The sequence below is a fragment of the Aulonocara sp. 'chitande type north' Nkhata Bay genome, linkage group LG3, assembly GCF_057382095.1.
Source record: "Aulonocara sp. 'chitande type north' Nkhata Bay isolate Kocher_YH1m ecotype deep benthic linkage group LG3, A_spYH_male_GT1.1, whole genome shotgun sequence".
NCBI classification, from domain to species: domain Eukaryota; kingdom Metazoa; phylum Chordata; class Actinopteri; order Cichliformes; family Cichlidae; genus Aulonocara; species Aulonocara sp. 'chitande type north' Nkhata Bay.
In genome coordinates, this window is record NC_141346.1 from 60,279,657 (window position 1) to 60,305,015 (window position 25,359).

Consider the following 25,359-nt stretch of genomic DNA (forward strand, 5'->3'; position numbering starts at 1 on the left):
CTAAGAATAACACCTCAGTATCATACATACCTCCAGTTGCGCAGAATTTTCCTGTCATAAACACCTTCATTCCCATGGGGTCTATGAGCAGTATTTTCTGTGCAGAAATGTTGACAATCTAAAGAAAAAGTTAAATTAAAAATTACAATTGTTTGTGCCACTGAAAACTTATTTAAAAATAACACTTTGTGCAAGAAACTGCTTCACAACAAATTATGCAAATTAATAACAAAATGAACACATACCACAAGAATCCAGTGTGTACCAAAGTTCACAGGGCACAGCCACGTCTTCAACTGGGAACTTCATCTGTGGGATTGGAAGTGCAGAGTAATTTGGATTTACTTAGGTACCATGCGTCTCAGGGTGTTTTCAAATATAGTCTTCTTTAAAGGAACCAAACTCTTTCCTCAGCAACAGAAAGGAGTCAACTGTTTGGACCACTTCTGAGCTTTCAACATACCAGTTGAGGCATCTGAACTGCCCAGAAAACAACGAGCTTGCAACTACTGAACAGAGCAGGTGTGCAGCATTCTGCACAAGTATAGAAAAATGTTATAGAACAGTAAATAGGTTTTTTTTTTATTTCAAAATTAGTAGGTAAATGACATTTCTTACTTACCTTTCGTCTGTCAATAACACGGTGCAGATATGCATCAATGACCTGTTTTGAAAAATCTGAGTTTATACAACAACAGCAACAATTTTTGAAGTAACTGCTTGAGTGCTGTACACAAAAACATCTAAAGGAATAGAATTGCTGATAAAGGTTCTTTCTGCATATACTGAAACTGGGTATTATGATGTCACAACATCTGTGTTGTGGTTGATAACATTTTTTCCTGTTGAAGTGAATGGGTGAAACCTTATCAGAGTTTTGCAATATAACCCCCCACCTACCCGCACATTTTAAACTATTAATGGTCTCTGCACTGCAAATGCTTCAGAAGGAGCAGAACCTCGAAATCAGACTCAATAATGATAAGTTCTCTTACCTCATCAGAAACCACCGTGACCCCTGCAGTGTTCGAAAAGAGGAATCCAATAACTTGTATGGTCCAACAGCTGCCTCCAAGCTCCCAGTATCCTTTGCACGCCATAGCCTCTTTACTAAAAGAAAAATATGATAAGTTAGCTCAGGCATGCATGAGATTTGTAGTGGATAAGCTTGGTAAAGGCCGACGGGCCACAACAGGAAAAAGTCAATACAATAGGCATGCATTTACACGCAGAGAAATAGGAAAGGTACAGCGGGTGGGCAAAATAGAAAATTACTGACAGGCAGATCCATTTCCAGACTTCCACAAGCTCAGTGCACGTTGCATGTTTCTTTATATCCAATATGAGTTGAAGACTTCAAAATGCAAACAAAGTCATGCAACAGTCAATTAAGTTGCAACGCCAAACTGGCAACAAATGACCAACTGGTCAAAAAGAGTTGTTCACTATGTCACCTTCATTTTCTAAGCTTTGTTTCCGGGAGGGAAGTTCTTGTTCACGCGTTTCTGGTCCTGGAACACAATTAAACTCCTTGTGTCAGCCGTTTTGGGTGCATAATGAATCCTCTGGACTTTGCTGGCACTGAGGGTTAGCAGTAGGATGGCAGGGAGGCATCTTCAGGTCTGTGCTGCTGTTCACCGTCTGACTGCGAGTTGGGTATTTTTAATTGTCACTGATATTTACATGGTGGCTTCTTCTGTATGGCTTGATATGGTCAATGCTGTAGTGATTTCTTAAAGTTGCTCCTTCCGTGTTTTTTTAATCTCACACATTTGCCAGCGATGTCTTGAATGGTGTAGGGTCCTGAAAAATCTGGATCAAGTCTTCCTCCCTTCCTTCCACGTTTCATGTTCAAGAGAAGAACTTCATCTCCAACGCTGTACACAAGGTTTCTGTACTTCTGGACTCGTCTAGCATAAGCTTATGCATAAGCATAAGATTGTACTTAAACTGAAATATGACACCTACTCAGTGATTTACAACATAGAGGTAGGTTGTTTCCTCTTAAACATTTTAACTGCTTTCCTTACAAAATGAACTGGAAACCTATAAGTTCAGTCTCTGAGGTGCTCTGGGATTTCTCTCAGGGTAACGTCTGCCTGTTTGGTCAGAGTCCATAGTGCTCTGTGTGGAAAGTTCAGGTGTTTGAACATTGGTGGTTTCACGTAAACCCTGAACCTCAGGTGGTGAAGCGAGGGCAAACTCTTCTGAATCTTGAGGTGTAGATGTGTCCTCTCAGGTTGCTCTGGAACCACGTGACATTCTGCATCTAGAATCTGATCAACATGTCTACGCCAGACTAAGTTGGCTCCAACATTTATGGTGTATATCAGCGGTCCGGTCCGTGAACGAATCGTGCCAGAATGCCTTTTCTTACTTGGGTCTCTGTAGTCTCTGGCGAGAACTCTTTGTCCAACATTGAAGAACCTGGTTTTGTTTCTTGTTGCTTCCACCATGGAAGACTGTTTATCTTGGACATCCTTGCGAATGTCTGGTTTCAGCAAATCTAGATGTGATCTCAGATCTCATCCCATGAAGAGCATTGCAGGTGTGTGTCCAGTTGTTGCATGAGTGGTAAGACAGTAAAAAAATTGTCAATTTTCTGTTGTAGCGGTTTCCCCTCTGTGCGACTGGCTGGTTCAGCTTTGTTGCAGGATGATGGTGAGCTGAAGTGATATGTCGTATGCCGTTACTCCCAAGGAAACACTGGAACTCCTCTCCAGTAAACTGATGACCATTGTCACTTACGAGCTGTTGTGGCAGACCTGTGCGTGCAAACGGTGACCAAAGACTATTGATCGTGCTGGCAGCTGTTGCTTGCTTTACGGGGAAGATTTCTGGCCACTTTGAGTGGGCATCAACCACAACCTGGAACATTTGGTCCATAAATGGGCCAGCATAGTCTATATGAATGCGTTGCCATGGAGCAGATGGCCACTCCCACGCGTGTACAGGTGCTGTTTGAGGCTGGCGCAGCGTCTGCTGGCAAACAATGCAGGATTTAGCCATATTCTCCATTTCACAATCAGTGCCTGGCCACCAAACATAGCTTCTAGCAAGACCTTTCATCTTAACACCCAAATGTCCATCGTGCAGTGAGTCCAGTACCTTTGTACGTAGTTTGGGTGGCAGATGACACGAGTTCCCCACATGACACATCCTTGGCAAACGGATAGTTGGTCTTTGCGGGTGGAGTACGCAGAGAACTGAGTGTCACTACAGGACGGCCAACCATTCACAGTAAGATCGTTTGACAAGATTGTGTTTTGGCTCGTTTCTCTTTTCACCTGAGCACTTGTGACAGGTAGGGGTTCCATTTGTGTAACATGAAACACAGTAGCTGGAGCAGTCATTTCTTCGGTGGGTTGCATGTGTGGAAGACGTGAAAGTCCATCTGCATTTCCATGTAGCTTTGTCCCTTTGAACTCAATGGTGTAGGTGTGTGCACCCAGGAACAAAGCCCAAGCAAGCGTGCCGCAGCCATGGTTGGAATACCTTTCTGAGGGTTAAAGATGGACACCAGCGGTCGGTGGTCTGTGATCAGGGTGAAGTGTCGTCCATATAAATACTGATTAAACTTCTTCACTCCCCACACTAGACTGAGTGTTTCTCTGTCTATCTGCGTATAGTTGTGCTCGGCTGCATTTAGGGACCTTGAGGCAAAGGCAAGTAGTCGTTTGGATCTATCAGGCATTTTGTGAGATAGCACGGCACCAATGCCATATGGTGAGGCATCACAGGCGAGGCGAAGTGGTAGATTGGGGTCAAAGTGTGTCAGAACCTCCTCTGATGTAATGAGCTGCTTAACTTAACTAAATTAAATGCCTCTTCATAGTTTGTCCATTTCCATTTGACATTTTGTTGCAGCAGAGAGTTCAGCGGGTGCAGGACTGTTGAAAGGTTTGGTAGAAACTTGTGGTAATAATTAATTAAGCCCAAGAATGAACGTAGCTGACTCACATTTTTAGTGTCTGGTGCCTTCAGGACTGCTTCAACTTTGTCCTCGGTTTTGTGGAGCCCATGTCTGTCGATCTTGTGTCCACAATACTCAATGGCATCCTTGAAGAACTCACATTTGTTTTTGTTTGCTCTCAATCCATATTTTTCTAGCCTGGCCAGGACTGCTGTTAGGTTAGCCAGATGAGTCTGACCGGCTGGAGCAGCATCTAATAACCAACTCACAAAATAAAGAAAAATAAAAACAAACCAACAAACACAAAAACACCAGGCATCATGATACAGACTTATAATTTGCACCAATGTTTTTTCGAAATTCTATACACGAAAGTGAGCGCGAGAGCCCTCGGTGCGCCTGCTCGCTGCCAAAGTCAAAGTAAACTTTATTGTCATCTCCGCTACAGACAGTCCAGTATACAGAGATATGAGATGACGAGGCTCCAGTTACAGCAGTGCAAGTAAACAAACAATAAGAAGAGTAAGAAAATAAATATACACTTTAGGACCAGGGGTAAAGGATCAATAACAATTTAAATTTACAGTTTGAGGGGAGGGGGCCCCTGCTGCTTCCAAAAAGAGCACATTTCATTTATAATGTTGTAAATCCAAGTCCATTATGTATTCATGATTTGAATCCTGGGTTGTGTGAAATCTCAGAAATGCACCCTAGATGAAGTGAATCTGTGAACTAAGGTGTAGGTCTATTAGATCATGTTGTGGTGATCCTTGTGTTGGGGGATTTGTGTTCATACTGGAGTGCAAAATTAAAACCAATGGAAGATGGACAAGAAAAGTTCAAAGCCATCATGGTGCTCAACTTAGAAAAAATAGAAAAGAAGAGGAGGAGAAACGAGCAAAAGATGCAGGTAAGCAGATGTGTGATTGGATAATGGCAGGTCATCCTGAAACTATCAGAATCAGAGTGAGTCAGAAATTATGTGGGTTACAGTTGCTCCAAGAAGAAATGGTAAAAAAACAAACAGTAACAGACTAAACTCCAAACAATACATTATGTTACAGATTTAAATATTAATTAGTCCTTGTCAATTGTTGATTTGTCCTGTTCTCATTGTATGACGAATTATGATGGCTGTTTGGTAGCCGTCTGCATACAATGGCTACTCTCTCTCTGTGTGTGTGTGTGTGTGTGTGTGTGTGTGTGTGTGTGTGTGTGTGTGCAGCAGCTTTATGTTAATGTGTGTAAGGATTTGTGTCTGTGTGTGTGTGTGGGGGGGGCGCCAGAGGGATTGTTCGCCCAGGGTGCCAAACAGGCTAGGACCGCCACTGCCTGCAAATAAACAACATTAACATCAAAAGTTTTACATTTCCTAAATGTATCCCACAATCTGAATATAACACCCACTTCCCCACGTTTGATCCGCTGTGTTAAATATGATTAAGAACAGAATGCAATCATTTGCAAATCCTATAAACCAGTATTTTAAACAAAGTGAGAAAATGAAACATTTAAAGAAAAATATTAGCCCATTTTGAATTTGATGGCAGCATCCTCTCTCCAAAAACTAAAGGCTTTATGATGTTTAGTGCTGGACCATGTTGGTTAATGTGTAAACTTCTGAAACGTTCAACAGTTTCCATTTTGATTAACCTGACCAACATCTAACATAGAACACCTTTGAAGTGGACCTCGCACCCTGTGGATAACTTCAAACACGTCGAGGTCTTCAGAGGCTGAACTTTGACCCAGCATCACAAGGAGCGCCATAAACACTTGTTACGGTTATTAGAAGGAAGCCAGCCTTTAGACATCCCCACAACGACATCGTGACCAAGGGTCTGTTGCATGATTTTTAACATGGCTACAATGTGTCGTCTGCTGCGTCATCGTTTAATACAACAACGTACTGAAAGGGAGCATTCAGCATCTGACTGAGCTGGACTAACCTTCCCTTTCAAAAGTGAAAACTGCAACATAAAACTGGAATACAACCAACTTCTAATGAAATGTAACATTTTATAACATGAACACAGATTCCAGGTGAGCTGTGTCTTCCAGGACTGGATTTACCAGAACAGGTATGAGGATGGTGCCTGACGGGCATGTACGAGCTGGAGTGGATCCCAGCTAACACAGGGTGAGGAGACAGACGACCGTTCACGCTCACACTTATTCACCAGTTAACCTAACCCCACTACCTGAATGTCTGTGAACTGTGGGAGGAAGCCAGAGTCCCCTGAGAGGACCCACACAAACACGGGGAGAACATCCAACCTCCACAGAGACTCTCTCTGCACTAAAAGCACAAAATAAAAATCACACCGTCATTTAATTCAAGAAACTGGTCTTAAAAAACAGTTAATCTAATATGTCCACATGGAGCCCGTGTTAAGGTCCGTACTGGGCTTCAGAACATCAAGTGAACAACGTCAGATGGGACCTGGGTGCGTTGTCTGGATCAGTCATTTCTTCGGTGGGTTGCATGTGTGGAAGACGTGAAAGTCCATCTGCATTTCCATGTAGCTTTGTCCCTTTGAACTCAATGGTGTAGGTGTGTGCACCCAGGAACAAAGCCCAAGCAAGCGTGCCGCAGCCATGGTTGGAATACCTTTCTGAGGGTTAAAGATGGACACCAGCGGTCGGTGGTCTGTGATCAGGGTGAAGTGTCGTCCATATAAATACTGATTAAACTTCTTCACTCCCCACACTAGACTGAGTGTTTCTCTGTCTATCTGCGTATAGTTGCGCTCGGCTGCATTTAGGGACCTTGAGGCAAAGGCAAGTAGTCGTTTGGATCTATCAGGCATTTTGTGAGATAGCACGGCACCAATGCCATATGGTGAGGCATCACAGGCGAGGCGAAGTGGTAGATTGGGGTCAAAGTGTGTCAGAACCTCCTCTGATGTAATGAGCTGCTTAACTTAACTAAATTAAATGCCTCTTCATAGTTTGTCCATTTCCATTTGACATTTTGTTGCAGCAGAGAGTTCAGCGGGTGCAGGACTGTTGAAAGGTTTGGTAGAAACTTGTGGTAATAATTAATTAAGACCAAGAATGAACGTAGCTGACTCACATTTTTAGTGTCTGGTGCCTTCAGGACTGCTTCAACTTTGTCCTCGGTTTTGTGGAGCCCATGTCTGTCGATCTTGTGTCCACAATACTCAATGGCATCCTTGAAGAACTCACATTTGTTTTTGTTTGCTCTCAATCCATATTTTTCTAGCCTGGCCAGGACTGCTGTTAGGTTAGCCAGATGAGTCTGACCGGCTGGAGCAGCATCTAATAACCAACTCACAAAATAAAGAAAAATAAAAACAAACCAACAAACACAAAAACACCAGGCATCATGATACAGACTTATAATTTGCACCAATGTTTTTTCGAAATTCTATACACAAAAGTGAGCGCGAGAGCCCTCGGTGCGCCTGCTCGCTGCCAAAGTCAAAGTAAACTTTATTGTCATCTCCGCTACAGACAGTCCAGTATACAGAGATATGAGATGACGAGGCTCCAGTTACAGCAGTGCAAGTAAACAAACAATAAGAAGAGTAAGAAAATAAGTATACACTTTAGGACCAGGGGTAAAGGATCAATAACAATTTAAATTTACAGTTTGAGGGGAGGGGGCCCCTGCTGCTTCCAAAAAGAGCACATTTCATTTATAATGTTGTAAATCCAAGTCCATTATGTATTCATGATTTGAATCCTGGGTTGTGTGAAATCTCAGAAATGCACCCTAGATGAAGTGAATCTGTGAACTAAGGTGTCGGTCTATTAGATCATGTTGTGGTGATCCTTGTGTTGGGGGATTTGTGTTCATACTGGAGTGCAAAATTAAAACCAATGGAAGATGGACAAGAAAAGTTCAAAGCCATCATGGTGCTCAACTTGGAAAAAATAGAAAAGAAGAGGAGGAGAAACGAGCAAAAGATGCAGGTAAGCAGATGTGTGATTGGATAATGGCAGGTCATCCTGAAACTATCAGAGTCAGAGTGAGTCAGAAATTATGTGGGTTACAGTTGATCCAAGAAGAAATGGTAAAAAAACAAACAGTAACAGACTAAACTCCAAACTCCTGATAGAAAGTGCTGAGGATCAGAAGGACTCAGGGACAACACGATATCTGTCCAGCAGAGGGCGGCATTATTCCAAACGGCTCCATCCTAGAAACATGATGTGGAACAGCTGACCTGTAGATCTGCTCAAGAACAATCGTCACAGTCTGATCACAGTCAGTCCCACGTCTGCCATGTTCTCAGCTTCCTTTAGTACAGGTAGCTTTAATGATCATTTCAAGTGTGGTTGTTTCATGGAAACAGAGAGCAGACTGCAACATCTGTGACAGCCACCTCTAACACTCTGATGGACGTGTGGACAGCAATGCTGCCTGGAACAGTACCGATGTTTCAGGGCTGATGACGTTTTTGGGTAGGACATCTACATCCTGACATATCAAGGTTACTTTACTTTTACGTAAATTTGCTTTACAGAAAAATAATAGCATTTGTCATCCCTTCACAATCACACACATCGATTTAAACCTGACAGACACATATTTGGAAATTAGACGCGATTAATCAAATCAGGAAAACAGTTATTAGTTATTAAGTTTAGTGACGGCAGCAGGGACAAAGCTGCTTTTATAAGACTTTGTCCTGCATCATTCTCATGATAAAACAGACTCAATGGCCCCAAGATATTTATATGACTGCACTTGCTCAGGTTTGTCCGGATTTCAAACTGTTCTAAAAGTCTTTTGATTCAAATCTGGGGCTGTGTTATTGAAAGCAGCAGAGAAATCGATGAACTGAAGTCCTTTACTCTCTACATGTTTGACAATCAGGTGAAGTAGAATCAAAAGCGCGTCCTCCACTCCTCTGTTGGGCTTATGTGCAATCTGCATTGAATCAAGCTGAAGTTCAGTGTCTTCCATAATCACATTTCTGATGATTTGTTCAAAGACTGAGGTGAGGGCAGCAGGCCTGAAGTCGTTTAGAACTTTTGGACGACTAGATTTAGGACCAGGAACCACGACAGCTTCTTTCCCAAGAGAGGGCATGAACGATTTATTCAGAATAACCTAAAATATAGGACTGAGTTCTTGAGCACAAGTGTAGGAGCCATATGAGTTGTTCCTTTTTGTTTTGGATTAAGAGGGTTGGTTTAAATGCACACCTTGTATTGGTGCACGGGTGTGAGGCGTGACTCTTGGGCGTGTTAGGTGATAAATGTGGTTGCACTCATCTGTTCACCGCACCTGATGAGCAGAAAGGTTGGGTGAGCATGAGGGGAAACCTGTTGACCCCAGCTTGAGTCATTTTGATGCATTTTTGGCTGTAACTTGATGTATGTTTTATGCACTAATTGATGCCACAGGCCGATGTTGTAGTTTGGTGTAGTAATTGGTGTAATTCGTTGTGAGTTGCAGTCATTGTGTTTGTGCAGTCTGTGCATTTGTTTAATAGTTCGATGAGCCGTTTGGAATAATGCCGCCCTCTGCTGGACAGATATCGTGTTGTCCCTGAGTCCTTCTGATCCTCAGCACTTTCTATCAGGAGACAACGCACCCAGGTCCCATCTGACGTTGTTCACTTGATGTTCTGAAGCCCAGTACGGACCTTAACACGGGCTCCATGTGGACATATTAGATTAACTGTTTTTAAGACCAGTTTCTTGAATTACATGACGGTGTGGTTTTTATTTTGTGCTTTTAGTGCAGAGAGAGTCTCTGTGGAGGTTGGATGTTCTCCCCGTGTTTGTGTGGGTCCTCTCAGGGGACTCTGGCTTCCTCCCACAGTTCACAGACATTCAGGTAGTGGGGTTAGGTTAACTGGTGAATAAGTGTGAGCGTGAACGGTCGTCTGTCTCCTCACCCTGTGTTAGCTGGGATCCACTCCAGCTCGTACATGCCCGTCAGGCACCGTCCTCATACCTGTTCTGGTAAATCCAGTCCTGGAAGACACAGCTCACCTGGAATCTGTGTTCATGTTATAAAATGTTACATTTCATTAGAAGTTGGTTGTATTCCAGTTTTATGTTGCAGTTTTCACTTTTGAAAGGGAAGGTTAGTCCAGCTCAGTCAGATGCTGAATGCTCTCTTTCAGTACGTTGTTGTATTAAACGATGACTCAGCAGACGACACATTGTAGCCATGTTAAAAATCATGCAACAGACCCTTGGTCACGATGTCGTTGTGGGGATGTCTAAAGGCTGGCTTCCTTCTAATAACCGTAACAAGTGTTTATGGCGCTCCTTGTGATGCTGGGTCAAAGTTCAGCCTCTGAAGACCTCGACGTGTTTGAAGTTATCCACAGGCTGCGAGGTCCACTTCAAAGGTGTTCTATGTTAGATGTTGGTCAGGTTAATCAAAATGGAAACTGTTGAGTTTACACATTAACCAACATGGTCCAGCACTAAACATCGTAAAGCCTTTAGTTTTTGGAGAGAGGATGCTGCCATCAAATTCAAAATGGGCTAATATTTTTCTTTAAATGTTTCATTTTCTCACTTTGTTTAAAATACTGGTTTATAGGATTTGCAAATGATTGAATTCTGTTCTTAATCATATTTAACACAGCGGATCAAACGTGGGGAAGTGGGTGTTATATTCAGATTGTGGGATACATTTAGGAAATGTAAAACTTTTGATGTTAATGTTGTTTATTTGCAGGGTTTAAAAATAAATGTGTTTATTGTTTGAAACTCATACTTGGCCTTCTACTCTTCATGGCTGCTTAACGAAGCTAACAGGGTGGACAGTCTGAGGAGCTGGGAAAGAAAAGCGTCTGAACTGCTTTAAATTTCTTGAAGACGTTTTATCCAAGAAGTTTCTTCAGTTCTGAGAGAACGGCGCGGCGGTGGGTGTGGATAATGTTGCCGAAAGAAAACGGCGGAAGAGGGGCGGCTGAAGAGTAAACTTTCAGAAGTAAGTACTGAATATTATGTCACTTATTTATGTGCAGATGTTTAATAATGAAAAACATTAAAACATTCCTGTTGGCCACATGTTGGCAAAGTTATGTGACATTAGTGATGTTTGTACTTTCAGCGTTTACTTGGTTTTAAAGCCTTTACTTTAAAATATACGCTGTTCAATAGTCGACCTTAATCCTACAGAGAATGTGATGATTTTGTGGATAATTAAAGTCAGTCATTTATCCACAAACACAACAAGCTGAAAGTCAGTGATGCTGCTCGGTTTGCCGTCCTGAATATCACGGCACAAGCAGGATTCACTGCACTGTTAATGTTAGCTATGTTATATTGCTGCCTCTGTTCGGTGGTGTCGAGCCAAACGGACTTTAACGTGTGTTTGAACGAGCTGACGGTTCACTCGTTAAGCTGAAAGAAAGATGCTTTAATCACAGCAGTCACACATGTGTCCACTGCACCATCTGGGAACTCTTCTTGTTTAGCACTCGTAATAACACAAACACTAAATCCTCCTTCTCTGGTGCTGTTGTGTAGCAGTGTGTACACCTGAGACTGTCACCTGTCTGTCTGTCCTGCACAGGGCTGAACTGGGACAAAAAATCGGCCTGGGCATTTTGACTAGAGACCAGCCCACCAAAAATGTGACGTCATTCAGGGGTAAAAACCGCAAAGGATTCTGGGAACTTGTGGCAAGAGGTACTAGCGCATGCAGGCTTTCAATTGAACTCAGTTACAGAGCGATAAAAAGAAACACAAAAAATAGCCGGTGTTGTGCCAAAAAGTGATTGTCTGCCAAAAAGTGATTGCTCGTATTTAAATTGCTATAAGTAACTTGTTGGGCTATAATATGTGAAACATATGTCAAATGCATCCCTCATGGATGACATAAAGTCATCTCTCCATCTCCATCTCCTGCTCTTTTATTTCTCTCTCTTGCTCCATCTCTCTCTGCTGCTCTTCTGTCTCCTCTGTCACAGACTTCTCCACTTTTGATGATAAATCAGCCTGGTGCAACATGTAAGGATTGGCACAATTTGTTAAGATTTTGAGGAGTTTGAGAAACTAACCTTAAGCATAAAATAAAATTTACTATCAGTAACTTCATAGCACCCGCCCAGCAGTATATAAACTCCGTCATGCTAGCTAGTACCAGTTATTCTAAGTGACTGTAAAAAGTCAGCACAACGAAAACAAACTACAACTAAACTTGGTTTATATCTGACACAGATAGACAGCAGGTCATAACTTCTTACCTGAAGTTCAGTTCCTCTGCCACTATGACCGGTGGCGGCCTCGGGTCTCTCCTCCTCTTGCCTCCCCTTTCCCTTATCCACCTGCTGGCCTCCACCACTTGCTGATGTTGCTAAATCTGTGGAAGCTATGCCACAGCTACCGCCAAACAATTCAGTTATTTTTGCACATTTGGCAGCGTCTGCCTGAAGGGCTTGTTTCTTTTTGGCCCTAATTTTTTCTGCACCTTCTTTCCTTTTTTTGTTCTCCATTTTCTTTAGTTCATCTATAAGATTGCTAAACAAGGGGGAGGGTGCATCCGACCTCCTCGGCTGTAATTGGTCCAGCCCAGAGTCGATCATGACCAATTGACCAATCCAACACCTTTCATTATTTATACCCTTCCAAAAAAAATCAATCGGCCCATAAAAGCAAAAAATCGCCAGCGGCCCACCGGGCAAATGCCCGGTATGCCCGATGGCGAGTCCAGCTATGGTCCTGCACTCTCTCTCTGTTTCTTTCTCTCTGATTGTGGAATAAAAGTATGAACATGTGTTTATAAGTTACACTTGTGTTTGAATCCTGCAGCTTATCACACATTTGATTTCCATGTGTGACGACTGCAAGTGTCCAGAGTGAGGACAGACTGAGGGAGCCACTGCTGCACATCATCTGTGAGGCTTTGCAGCCCTGATGATCCACCAGGACAAACTCAGCAGTGTGTGAGGAAGAGGAGGAGGAAGAGCCAGCAGCAGCTGACAGATGGAGAGAATAGACAGACTGTTCCCTGTTTGTGAAGGACTGCTAGGAAAGTTTAACATAACTGTCTGTGCTGAATCAGTCTTATTAGGTAATGTTCAAATAATGTTGTCATTCCAGTGTTTTCAGTGTGGGAGAAAGTACTCAGGGCCTTCAAGTTACACACTATGAAAGGCAGCAACAAGTTTAATGTTCAGAAACCTAAAGTCTGTATCAGCAGCAGAATGGAGCTAAAAATAAATGTTTGTTTCAGTTCTATGAAGCTTTGAGTATTTTGGATCAGTAGCACTGCTGTGTTTGTTGCATCATATTGCTGTGATTGTTTATTTGCTTTATATATTCTGAGCTAAGTTGATCTATAGTGTTACATCATTTTCTATAAGGATGTTATGTGTTTGTAGACTTTCTGCCCAGTTTGACCCATTTAGCAGAAGTCAGCCTGTTTAAGGCTCTGATGTCTATTCTGTATGACTTAAAGCAGTTATGACATGGTCTGATTTTCTCACCCAATAAAGGAATATTTCATTTATCAGTCTACTCTTCATTCTATCAGACACAGTTATCACAGCTCGTACATTTGCTTTTTACACATATATGTAAGCATTGAGCCAAATTTAGTAATACCAACATATTAAAAGAACAATATTTCTCTCTTATATATGATACATCTATATACACACTGTCACAGATACTTGAGTGTCTTTGAGTGAAGATTTAAGGTGATAGGAAATATAAATAACTGCAACTTGAATCTTTGACACAGAGTTCATGCTTCAGAGTTCAGATGTTCAGAGTTCATGGACCGTTGAGGCTGCGAACTTTAAGGCTGCAGACCCTGAATTGGGATACAGCCATCGACTGTGGAAACCTTGCAAGTGGATCGTAAAGGTTGTTACAGAGTCTTTCATGTCTAAATTTGCCGTTAATAATTATATAATTGTAGGAATCATCTAGTTTGCTTACACTGATTACGTTGGCACTTTGTTAGCGCTACAACAACGGTCAGACCCCCGAGGCATCTAAACTTTAGTAAGAATGTGCACTTTTGACACCTCTGGTTAGCATTTAGTGGTCAGTTTCAAACGTATTTGATTTTTGCTTGTTATGAACAAATTCACTTCACTACTTTTCACGATCTGTAACATCAATGCACATTGTTCCATTTACTGCATATTGCACTTTATTCATGTCTCTCATTCCACCTGCAAAAACATTGTAAAGGTCGTCACAGAGAGTTTTATATATGTATAAATACTAATATTCTCTATTTATTCTGTTTTATTGCCCAGATGTTAGTTAGCCTTTGTTCAGTTTTCTTTTATATGTCAATAGATACGTATGTCACAAATAAAAGTTTCTTGTAAATTATGTTTTTGTAAAGAATTTTCTCCCAAATCTCTTACATGCTAACTGTAACGTGTTATTTCTGCTAAAACCTGAACTTAAATGTGTATATGGTGTTTATCTGTTTTTCTCTCTGTTTTAGATGCAAATATCAAATTGGAGTTCTGCCTCCAGGCCAGAATTGCAGGAATGCACCACGTGTTGGCTGTTTCACTGCCCTCTGTGCCCCACTCTCAGCCCTGCTGTCAGGGCAAAGATTGAGCAGCATATAAATGGACACATTCAAAGTGCTTTGCCTTTCAAAGGTATGTTGGTATTAAATATACCTCATAGTTAAAGTCATAAATATGCACTTCTTTTCAGCACCTCTGCAGGTCTTTGTTGACTTAAAAGTTATTTTTCACATTGTACAGTTCAGTTCATTCATCAGCGAGAGAAAAAAGTGTTTTCATTAAATATTTTTCCTGTTCACCACATTTCCTGACAGCTCTTGTGATCCACACCATTTTGCTTTCATTATTGAGGACGGCTTGGATATTTTTGTTAATATGTACAATCTGATTGTTAGATAAACTGACTGCATTCTATACAACTACATTTAAATTACATGTTTTTTCTTTTTTTCTCTCTTACAGACAAAATGATGTGCCGGTGCACTTTCACTGCCCTTCTGTAACATGACAGTCATACAGCGTGGGGATATGGCAAGGCAATTATTGTCATGTCAGCATTCAGGACTGCTCCCCACTGAACTCTCCGTGGAGCCTCGTCTCCCTCTCCATGTCTCGTCTCCAGCATCTAAACCATTTCCTGAATCTTGGGTAGAACATTCATGTGCTCCACCCTCTGTGCTAAATGAAACTGGGGCTTGTGGAAAGTCCATGAAAATGAAACGTCCTCACTGTGGTCTTAGTCTTCTTACAAAAAAACTTCAAGGCTCACATGATGAGGAGGCATTCAAACAGGTCAATAGATGTTTGCCTGGCCTGTCATCCACAGTGTTTTTGTGTAGAGGGACTTCTTCCTCTTTGTTTTTCAGTTTGCAGAGGACATGGAGCTCTTTTTAAAAGCATGTGCTGACGAGCAGAGACTACAGGTCAAAGCGATGTTTGACATTATTGGAGATGAAGGCACTGGCTGTTTGTTTGTGTTTTTTATCTGTTGTTTGTTTTTCAGTGTACAGAATTCCAGTTAAACTTATTATAAAATGCTGTTCACTTGTTTCCATACTTATAGTAAAAAATGTAAGTGTAAATGTAACAGCATTGTTTATACTTGTAACTTCAGAGTAAAAAGCTTATTGTTGATATTAACATTAATGTATTATCCTGTAATCAATAATATTTTTATGCATTTTACGCATTAACCCTCTGATCTCTATCCTGGCCATTTGGGGCCACTTCACTTCTCCTTGTTTGACTGCTACACTGCAGTGGACCAAAAGAATGACGCAGGTTTGATCTTAAGGCTCTAATAGTTGTGTGTGTTGTGCATGACATTGCAACGCAAACATGTATTTGCAAGATAGACTGGAATAAATTATGATGCATCAAATATTACACAGGCTGCAGTGAATTGTTGTTGATACAGGTTATTGAGCTTTGAGTTTCCCAGTCAAACGTAGCTTTGACACACATGCTAACACTCTTACTCTTGTACATTTCATAACAAGACACCAAAGCCAAAATATTAGCTCTCAAAAAAAATTCAAAGCTGCAGCTGCAGCACACACAGCAACAAACACTGTTAGTAAATGTGTCCTGGAGTTTCTGCAGGTGCAGAAAGTGCTGCTGCTGTAAGTCAGCCTAACAGCTTCCAGATCACTGATATTTCTGGAAAGATGGCAAGAAGGGCATCACAGCTCATTTCTACAATCTCCCAGATCTTGGAATACAAGCCCCTGTCCCATGAAAACCACTTCACAGTAGTAGGAGTCCACTAAAACCTACAAATGAAGAGTGATCCTGGAAGAAATAGGGCGCACACTAGTGACCTCAACAGTTGCAAGACAGCCTTGTCCCCGATGCTTATATGAAAAAAAATATGAAGATTTATGAAACCATTAGGACTTTATTACTGTTTTATCTGAAAAGCTACTGGTAATATTTAACCTAACTGGGATTTAAAGTGTAAAAAACAGAATGTAGATAAAATTTTGGTTTTGATGAAAAGGAGTGGAGCTTGTGAGCCACAATGTAAGCAGTGTTGCTTTGCTGACATGCACTCGATGCTGGCAGTACAAGCATTGTAGTGGTTCTTATATTTTTGTAAACTAACTGTATAATATATTGAGCCATTCAACAGTACACAAATGTTTGTAGGCTCCTTTTTGTATGCAACCTGCATGTCTTTCTGAATTAATTGTTTGTTTATATCATGTTTTTCAGGAAAAAGAAGAAGTTAAAGTCAAGTGGAAGCCTTGCTCAACATGGTATGTAGTAACAACTTTGTTGGACGGGAACAGACATTCATACTGTTGATAAATAGTTATCACCTCAATTTGAATTCATGTATTTGGACTAAACTAAATTGGGAGCTGTTAGCTGTCAAGCTGCTCCTCTGTGAGGAGCTTGATAGCTGTCCACCTCCAAAGTTCATTATGAGTTTTGGAGGTGGACATGGTCAAGACTTTTAAAGAGTTGGCATAAGACTTTACTTCTTTATAGAGCTTATAGTTGGGGCTGGTTCAGGTCAGCCCTTAGTTATGCTGTCATAGCACCAGACTGCTGGGGGTTAGTGTCTACTCGTGTCATTGTATATATCCAGGAATATGTGCCTGAGGATAGTTGTCATGAAATCAATATTAAATCAAAGTTTTCCTTAATGACCACAGCTGGCATGAGTTCTCCAAAGCTGCCTGCTGTCTCAGGATCTGTCTCCAAAAAGAACCAGGGAGCGCTAACATGTTATGTTCTAGACTGATGAAGAAAATGCACATTAAACATAGTATAAACTCACTATGTTAAGTAATGTGAAGAGGATGCCTTTAGCTCCTATTGGGTTGGTTCCTTGATCAGTGCAATACAGAATCATTCATCTGGTTTGATGTAATGTCCTTCAAACACGTCAAAATGAGGCTCTGTAGTCTGTGTGGCCTCCACATGCCTGTATGACCTCACTACAACACCTGGGCATGCTCCTGATGAAGTGGCAGATGGTCTCCTGATGGATCTCCTCCCAGACTCCAGGACTAAAGCATCTGCCAACTCCTGGACAGTCTGTGGTGCAGTTGGTGGATGGAGTGAGACGTGATGTCCCAGATGTCCTCAAATGGATTCAGGTCTGGGGAATGGGCGGGCCAGTCCACAGCATCAATGCCTTCGTCTTGCAGGAACTGCTGACACACTCCAGCCACATGAGGTCTAGCGCTGTCTTGCATTAGGAGGAACCCGGGGCCACCCGCACCAGCATTTAGTCTCACAAGGGGTCTGAGGATCTAATTTCAGCACCTAATGGCAGTCAGGCTACCTCTGCCGAGCACATGGAGGGCTGTGCGGTCCCCCAAAGAAATGCCACCCACACCATTAGTCACCCACTGCCCAACCATCATGCTGGTGGATGTTTCAGGCAGCAGAAGGTTCTCCAATATGTCTCCAGACTCTGTCACACGTGCTCAGTGTGAACCTGCTTTCATCTGTGAAGAGCACAGGGCGCCAGTGGCAAAGTTGCCAAGCTTGGTGTTCTCTGGCAAATGCCAAACATCCTGCACGGTGTTGGGCTGTAAGCACAACCCCCACCTGTGGACGTCGAGCCCTCATACCACCCTCATGGAGTCAGTATCTGACCGTTTGAGCAGACGTGCATATTTGTGGCCTGCTGGAGGTCATTTTGCACAGCTCTGGCCTTTCTTTCCTACCCCACAGTACCTTTCCTTATCTTTTGTTTCCTACTCTTTTACTTAGTCTTTGATCACGGTTGTCTTTCTAGATAATTAATGTCATTTGTTCTGGGGCGAGTCACTGGCTCGGGTGCATTCTGGGACTGTCAGTTCACCAGTGTGCTGGCATGCTTCTTAACAAACACACCACTACAGCAAACATCTCAGTTGTACTTGTTGATTTCTTCAACAAAACACTGAACAAAACATGTCCTTGTGAGTGTGCTGCCTGGTGCTTTTACATTTTGTGGTAATTTGAGCAGCCCAGAAAGCATCCCATGAATTCAATTATGTTATTGTATCTGAACATGTACACGAGTCATTAAATTAGATGGGAAAGAATGATTCAGGGTAAACAACTGAACCAAGGGAATTACATTTTTCTTCTCAACATGTAAAATGTCTGTTGATAAGCAATTTCTAAAACAGAAATTATAAAAATCACATTAAACAGATGTGATTAACTTTTTATTCTAGCAAACATAACATCAATGATGACACAATCAGTCTTCATCAGAAGTGCTCAAATCACTCTCATCGTCTGAAACGTCCTCCTCCTCCTCCGAGTCCATTTCCAGGAGTGGTTGGTGGCTGAGGATTCTCTTGTACACGTCCTTTACTTTGAGCGTTTCAGCTTTCAGTTCACTTTGTTTTTAAACCAGGCTATGGAGTCCTTTCTGTGCATCCTCCGACATGCCAACAAGGGAGGCTGTAAAAACAACAAAACTATTAAATATAAGTAAAACAAACAAACAAACAAACCTCACCTCATAAACACAAGGAGTTAGGATCATGTAATTAAACTTTTTTTAAGGGAGAAGGCAGTGTTAGCTAGCAACCCAAATATAGGTAAAAGATCCAGTAAGACTTTAGCATCTGCTATTATTTTCAATCAATTCATCACCAAATGTATAAATAAATAAAAGATGTGCTTACAGTCTGAGGAGATTGTCCCCAACACCACAGATCGCATTTGCAACACTGTCCAGTGATGCTGCATCTCCCTGCAAAGGATCATCTCCTCCTCTCTCAGGCGCCTCACAGCCATCACCTTCTCAAAGACCTTTCTCTTTGTCCGGAGGTCAGCAGCAGCTGCAGTTTAACAACATCAGATGGGAAAACATAGCAGCATATTATGATTCAAGAACAAAACATTCAACTGCTGCTCAGATACTGGGAGTTTGTTTAAAAAGGATATTTAGAAATCAAGAGCTTACGTTCACTTGTGCTCTGCCAGGGCCAAACGTCGCTCTGCATGAGGGCATCACTGGATACGATTTGCTTTGTTGCTTGTTTCCTTGTTGTACTCGTCAACAGCAGCCGCCAAGCGTTTCTTCTCATCTAAGATGACCTTGCGAATTCTGTGTCGCCTCTTGTTGCTATCTGTAAATAATCATAAAAAGGAACACCTTCACATAATGCATATATTTACATTTTAATCTACACTCATCAATTCGTTTGCTAGAACAAATCACATCCAGCTTAAACAAACCTGGATCTGATTTTATTCTGTTTACAAAGTAGCTGTACGAGCTGTACAAACTGAGCATCAAACGGTCCGTTTCAAAGAAACTGTGACACCATTTTGTCTGTAAAGACTTTGTGTTCGCACTCTGATGATGACGACAAGCTCCTCTACTCGTGCCTGCAACGCTCCAAGGCTGCCATCAGTTTGATCCGTTTCTAAGTGAGAGGAATATTAATCAGAACACAGGATGAGTAACAGTCACCAAACTACAGTGGACTCTGTAATCACTGACTTGATGATATTCATTATAAGACATCTGGAGCCTTCGTGTGCTGCATTATCATGAGATAACAAGTATGTTGGTGTTCAGCTTTATAAAACCAACTAGTACGACATCACTTCAACCCAGGTCCAATCCAATTTGATCAAACGCAACAACTCTGCCATCAATTCTGCTTTTACAAGCTTATTTTTCATTGTTTGTTGACACTGTCAGAAAGATCTTAACTCTAAGTTCTTTAATGAGGCCATGGTGGGTCCTGTTGTTATACACGAGTGCATTATATTGAGACTCACCTTCAGCCCACTGCTGCAGTGTGTCGTCATCCACACCCAGCTCATTTCTGCTCGCATTCAGGCTCTCCACTTGTTCTCTAAGGATCCTTATGATCTAAGAATACATTAATAAATGTCATTCATATGGACATTTTTAGAGTACTGGTGTTTCCCCCATTACCACACACATTAAAATGGGTGTTGAAAAAATGACCTTTAGATATCTCTGGCTCAAAGTGCGGCCCAGTTGTTCCACTTTCCTTTTGTTCCAGCCCAAAGCCAGGAGGCTCAGCATGTCTGTTCGCCCTGCATTTCAGTTAGTATACAAATAAGAATGAATGAGCAGGAGACTGAGTGGAATCTCACACACGGACACACACCTGCTTTAGACATGTACTTCGTTGTGATGGCCGCCCTAGACAGGAAACTGTTTACTTGTTCCACCTCTTCTCCAACTGTAGAACCGGCCCCATCCTGAAACGCACCTCCCCATTTGATCTATAGAAAGGAGGTCACAATACATGACTGCTGAATTCATTCAACCTTATAACAAAATGTCTTAAACGTATCCAAGACTACAAGCTGCAGTATACCTCGCACATCCAAGTGTGAGCTTTTGCATGCATGACGGAGAGAAAGGCTACGTTCACACTGCAGGTCTTAATGCTCAATTCCGATTTTTTGATCAAATCCAATTTTTTTATCTGCTCGTTCACACTACAAATAAAATGCGACAGCAAACGCGCTCTAGTGTGAACGCTCAAAGCGGCCCGCGTGCCCAAAAGAAGATGTCACACACAACGCGCTCTGTTTAGACCCAGAGCAACAATATTGTTTGACTGATGGCCCTTAATATAAAGACTTCGGACTTTACGTTTCCCAATTTTTGCTTTAAGTTATTTTGTTATTTACATAATAATGTAGATAACCTAATAATTATCCTTATTGCTGTTTTAGAGGAGCGGTGCTTCAAAGGATAGCTGCAGATTTCTGTCAGAATCTGCAGATTATACAGTACAAATAAAAAGTTCACGTTTCTCCAACGCTGTCTTCCCAGCAGTTTCACCGGATGGCCAGGAAGCGTTTGCGATGTCTTAACGGGCGCTTCTCCGGCGCTGATAATTGGTGTCTGTCTTGTGTCAGTGACGTAAAAGACGGATTTAATGCGACTTGACCGTTCACACAGCAGTCGCTTTCTGAAACATCGGATATGTATCGGATTCAGTACCACATACGAAAGTGACCCAGATTGGGTTTGAAAATATCGGATTTGTGCCGTTCACACTGTCACACCATGATCGGATATGGGTCGCATAGGGTCAAAAAAGTCGGATTTGGTGCGCTTTCGCCTGCAGTGTGAACGTAGCCAAAAGGACGCATTGACAAGAGGTTCCTCAGCTCAGGGCGCTGCTGAGCCACGTTGGTTAAATATGGGAAATATTTACAGGCCACATCGGAGCAAAGGAACATAATATGTCCTGGGACGCTAGCTGCCAACTTCCTCTGGAGAAAAAGGGGGTAAGCAAAGATCTCCCCTCGAAACATGTTCAATGCAGCTAGGAGGACTAACAGCAAACAAACAGCTATTTCCATGCCCTCTTCATCCAACTTCCCAGTGGACTTTTTGGTCGACTCCTTTGCTGCAGTCCAAGATGAAGATCCACACAACCCTTTCCCTGGGACCTACACACTCAAAGACACGACGTGATTACGCCCTATCAGGGACAAACTTTTTTAACACAAATGCAAAAGAATTAGCTGAATTAGCCTTAAGTCACGTTCACACAACACCTCATAAAAACCATGTTTTTATTTTTTTAAATACACATGGTGACAAAATGAAGTGTGCATTAAGATAAAGTCAAGTAAATACGACAACACCAAGAGAAAAACAAAGTAAATATCCACCCATCCAAATATGTATCCACACACACACGTATGAGTATATGGTTATGGCGTTAACGTCATTTTAACAAGATTAACGCTGACAGCACTGATATATATGTGTATCTTACATCATTTGTGTGTCTCTGGATGTATTTCACAAACTCAGCAACTTCCTCATCTTTCTCAATGAAGACACCTTCAAAGTTCCCCTGCTCTGAAGTGCTGAACGAACACGGTGACAGTTGTTTGAAAAGAAACATCAAAATACAATTTTTGTACAAATCCATATTTGATTTATGTACACAATGCATAACGTACCTTGCATTTGATTGAAAGCGATAAAGCTTGCAGTTTCCATCAACTGAGACGGCGAGCATGTCTGGAGTGCAGGCAGGGCAGCTAAAGCATGGCTCCTTGCACATCCTGTCCACCTCACACTTTACAGCACTCCACTCCAAGAAACTTTTGCTGAAGGCATCAGCTGATATTCGGCCAGTCTTTTAAGTAGAGGACAAACAACAGAATATTCACGGACAGTCATCATAAACATTGATTTGCACAATTTCCTTAAACTTGACAAATTTAGAAACTCACCCTTCCAAAATGGGCTGTTCGTTCATCCAGCACTTTGACAAAGGCCTTAAGTGACATCCCTGCTGCAGCTTCTTAATGTCATAGAAAGACTGAAAGACATCCATTGAAAACAGGGTGCAGAAATTTAAGGTGCCAGGCCAATATCCACCACCCTGGAAGTCCTTAACTGAGGGGGACCACATTAGGCCACAGCTGGTGCAGCTCACCACTGGCAGTGCAAGGTTATAACGGCCTTTAGGAAGGTCTGCTCCGTCTTTTTCACCAACGTTTACGTATTTGTGCATGAGCAGTGTGAGCGGCTGTGGTGACACGCTCACGAGCGAGCAATGTTTGTTCCCCTCAGAGAAATAAAAAAAGTACAGGGAGGAATGGGAAAAGGAAAACGCCTGGCTGGGAAAGTGCACGATAACACCTTTAAAGCGCACTGCACTGTGTGCCGGCGCACTTTTTCCATAGGCATGCTTCTAGTGGTGGGCACATGAAGAACATGAGGGGCGTGAAAGCTCGGGGAACCCTTAACCAAGTTTTTGTCCACCAGGCCACGGCAGAAGCAGATATGGTATGTAAACACTGGTTTGTTTTTTTAAACCCTCTGGTTAAGGTTAATATGGGCATGTGCAGTGAATATCAGCGCTATGTGGCCAGAAGTGTGATAATATAATTTATTTTGTGTAATAAACAACTGCAAGGATAGATGATTACAACAAATAGATGACTAATACATAAAAGTAATACATAGATGAATAATGATGATGAGTTATGATGCGTAATCATGGGAACAAGCGGGTTTACAAACAGGAGCAGCTGATTAGCATTAGAAAAGCTGAAATAATACCTCAGCTGAAGCCAATTGCACTAAATGCACTAAATGTGCACTGTTACAAGAATATTTTTCTTTCTATTGTTTTCTATTAATTTATATAATTTTAAATTAAGCAGGACAGAGTTCTTTTAAAGAAAGATTTACTTTTATTCTCAAGAGTTAAGCAGGACAGGCTTCTGTTTAAGAAAGAGACCAGTTTTACTGTGTTAATGTTGTCATTTTGAGCTAAAAATAAATGGCTAAATGATTTTCATGTGTTCATATCACAAAGAATACGCATCTACTTAAATCAAATTCAAGTCAAATGGTTAAAAAAATAATTTCACAAAAAAAGAGCTAAAAAATTCACCACACTGGGAAGGGTGAAGACAACTGGGTCGCCCGGCCCTGGCCACGAGGTGTCCCTTATTTATTTCTCATGGAGTTGGCAACCCTATGTTTACATGATCGAAATATCTTGAACACAAACACAAACAAACAAAGAGGAAGACCGCACAGCAAGGAAACAACTACAAGTCCCAGCATCCTCTGTGTTTAGGGAGCAGCAGTGAAAGTGAAAGTATTGAGCCTCCGTTCAGAGCAGCAGGAGGAGGAAGGTGGAGCTGAGGCAGGTGAGTGTTAACATGAATATGTTTCTTCTTATGACATAAAATAATTCCACGCTGTTCGTGTCTGTGGGTGAAATGTGAGGCCGGTCGGCTCCTCTGAGCGCTGGTTTCCTGTAAGTAGAGAGGAAGTGAGTTTAGCTGAGCCTCCGTTTAGTGTGAGAGAGCAGGAGGAGAGTGAGAGCTGTGCTGAGGCAGGGTGAGTGTTAACACCGCTCTGACATTACTGTGTCTCTGTGGCGGGAACAACAGGCTCCGTCAGTGGAGGCAAAAATAATCAGACTTTGGTTTTTCAAAGGAAACAACTTTATGTCGGAAGTTCCCGCACGCTCATTGGATAACGATGTGTCAATCTCGAGCTATTAGCCAATGAGCGTGCGGATTCACAGAAAGACCCGCCTTTATCACGGGACTTTAAAAACTACAATGGCGACAGAAACTCCGTGAGTGGAGTTCAGGGTGACGTTATGAAACTGTGACGTTTGAGCCACTTCCTGTTCTCAGTCCCAGCGTCCTGATCACCGAGGTTTCTGTTGCTCTGATATCTGATATTGATTATTGAAGGAAATTGCCTTCCCGGGTTTCCTCCGTGGCGTGAGCGATAAGCAGAGTTCTGTCCTTTCCTTCTAAGATTCCTAATTATTTAAAGTAACACTCAGGTATGCCATTCAGCGTGTTAGTACGAGCTCGGGAGCAGCTTGGGAGAACAAGAAAACAGAGACTGCTTTAGGTTGCCTTCCCAATCGACTCAAAGGTTTATTTGATACACAGCAGTTTATATAGATGAAAAAAGGTTCGTGTGTCAGCTTTCCCAGTTCAAACCGGTACAGACCAAATAAGGAAACGTCTTCCTGCCTTGTGAGCCAAGAAGTATCCTGTGTGTAGTTTATCAGTTCAGCTACAATTTATGATCATCCCAGCAAAATACACTCCTAGACATAGAATACAGAGTTCTTTCATCAGTGAATTCTGAAACAAACCACCTAGCCTTTAACGAGCCTTTTCCAGGAGATAAAGAAAAAAAGGGAGGATGGGAGTAAGGAAGTGGTCTCATCTCTGTGGTGTTTTCGACCTTGAGGTACCAGCCTGTAAGTCTTACACATTAATTCTTGGGTCACAGAGAAAGAGAAAAACAACTAGTATATGGGCCTTATTGAGTAACAGTTTTCCTGTATGAAACAATATCCTGTAAATGCTTACCGTGGTATCAAAATATCATAACAATTATATTGGTAAACAGGCTGTAGCACAAACATCAGGTCTGTTCTGAAAACTGGCTTTATTTTTTCAAAGTAAGGGAATATCTGTGGTCTGATACCGCGGGCTCATGGGCTAAGGACTTGGATTGACAAGTCAAGCGCAGATGAT

At 42.0% G+C, this 25,359-nt stretch overlaps 2 protein-coding genes across 2 annotated transcripts in view; one reads left to right on the plus strand and one right to left on the minus strand.

The window, feature by feature from the left end:
• Positions 1-25,359, plus strand: part of LOC147336396 (NACHT, LRR and PYD domains-containing protein 1b allele 2-like) — a 198,003-nt gene that overhangs the window by 3,832 nt on the left and 168,812 nt on the right. The window lies entirely within an intron of this gene.
• Positions 20,501-22,799, minus strand: LOC147336397 (uncharacterized). The gene is made up of 5 exons (XM_086287082.1): positions 22,564-22,799; positions 22,288-22,466; positions 22,098-22,191; positions 21,459-21,765; positions 20,501-20,722 (listed from the first exon to the last, which is right to left on the minus strand). The coding sequence occupies exons 1-5, from the start codon at positions 22,618-22,620 to the stop codon at positions 20,658-20,660; spliced, it is 702 nt and encodes a 233-aa protein (XP_086143208.1). The 5' UTR covers positions 22,621-22,799; the 3' UTR covers positions 20,501-20,657.

What these genes read in the sequence shown, in the direction of transcription:
- LOC147336397 (XM_086287082.1), bottom strand. Translation starts at nt 22,620, where the DNA reads ATGTCACTTAAGGCCTTTGTCAAAGTGCTGGATGAACGAACAGCCCAT. An exon ending in TCCAGAGACACACAAATGAT is followed by an intron (nt 21,766 to 22,097) that starts GTAAGATACACA and finishes TTGAGTGTGTAG; the next exon opens with GTCCCAGGGAAAGGGTTGTG. An exon ending in GAGGAACCTCTTGTCAATGC is followed by an intron (nt 20,723 to 21,458) that starts GTCCTTTTGGCT and finishes GTGTGAACGTAG; the next exon opens with CCTTTCTCTCCGTCATGCAT.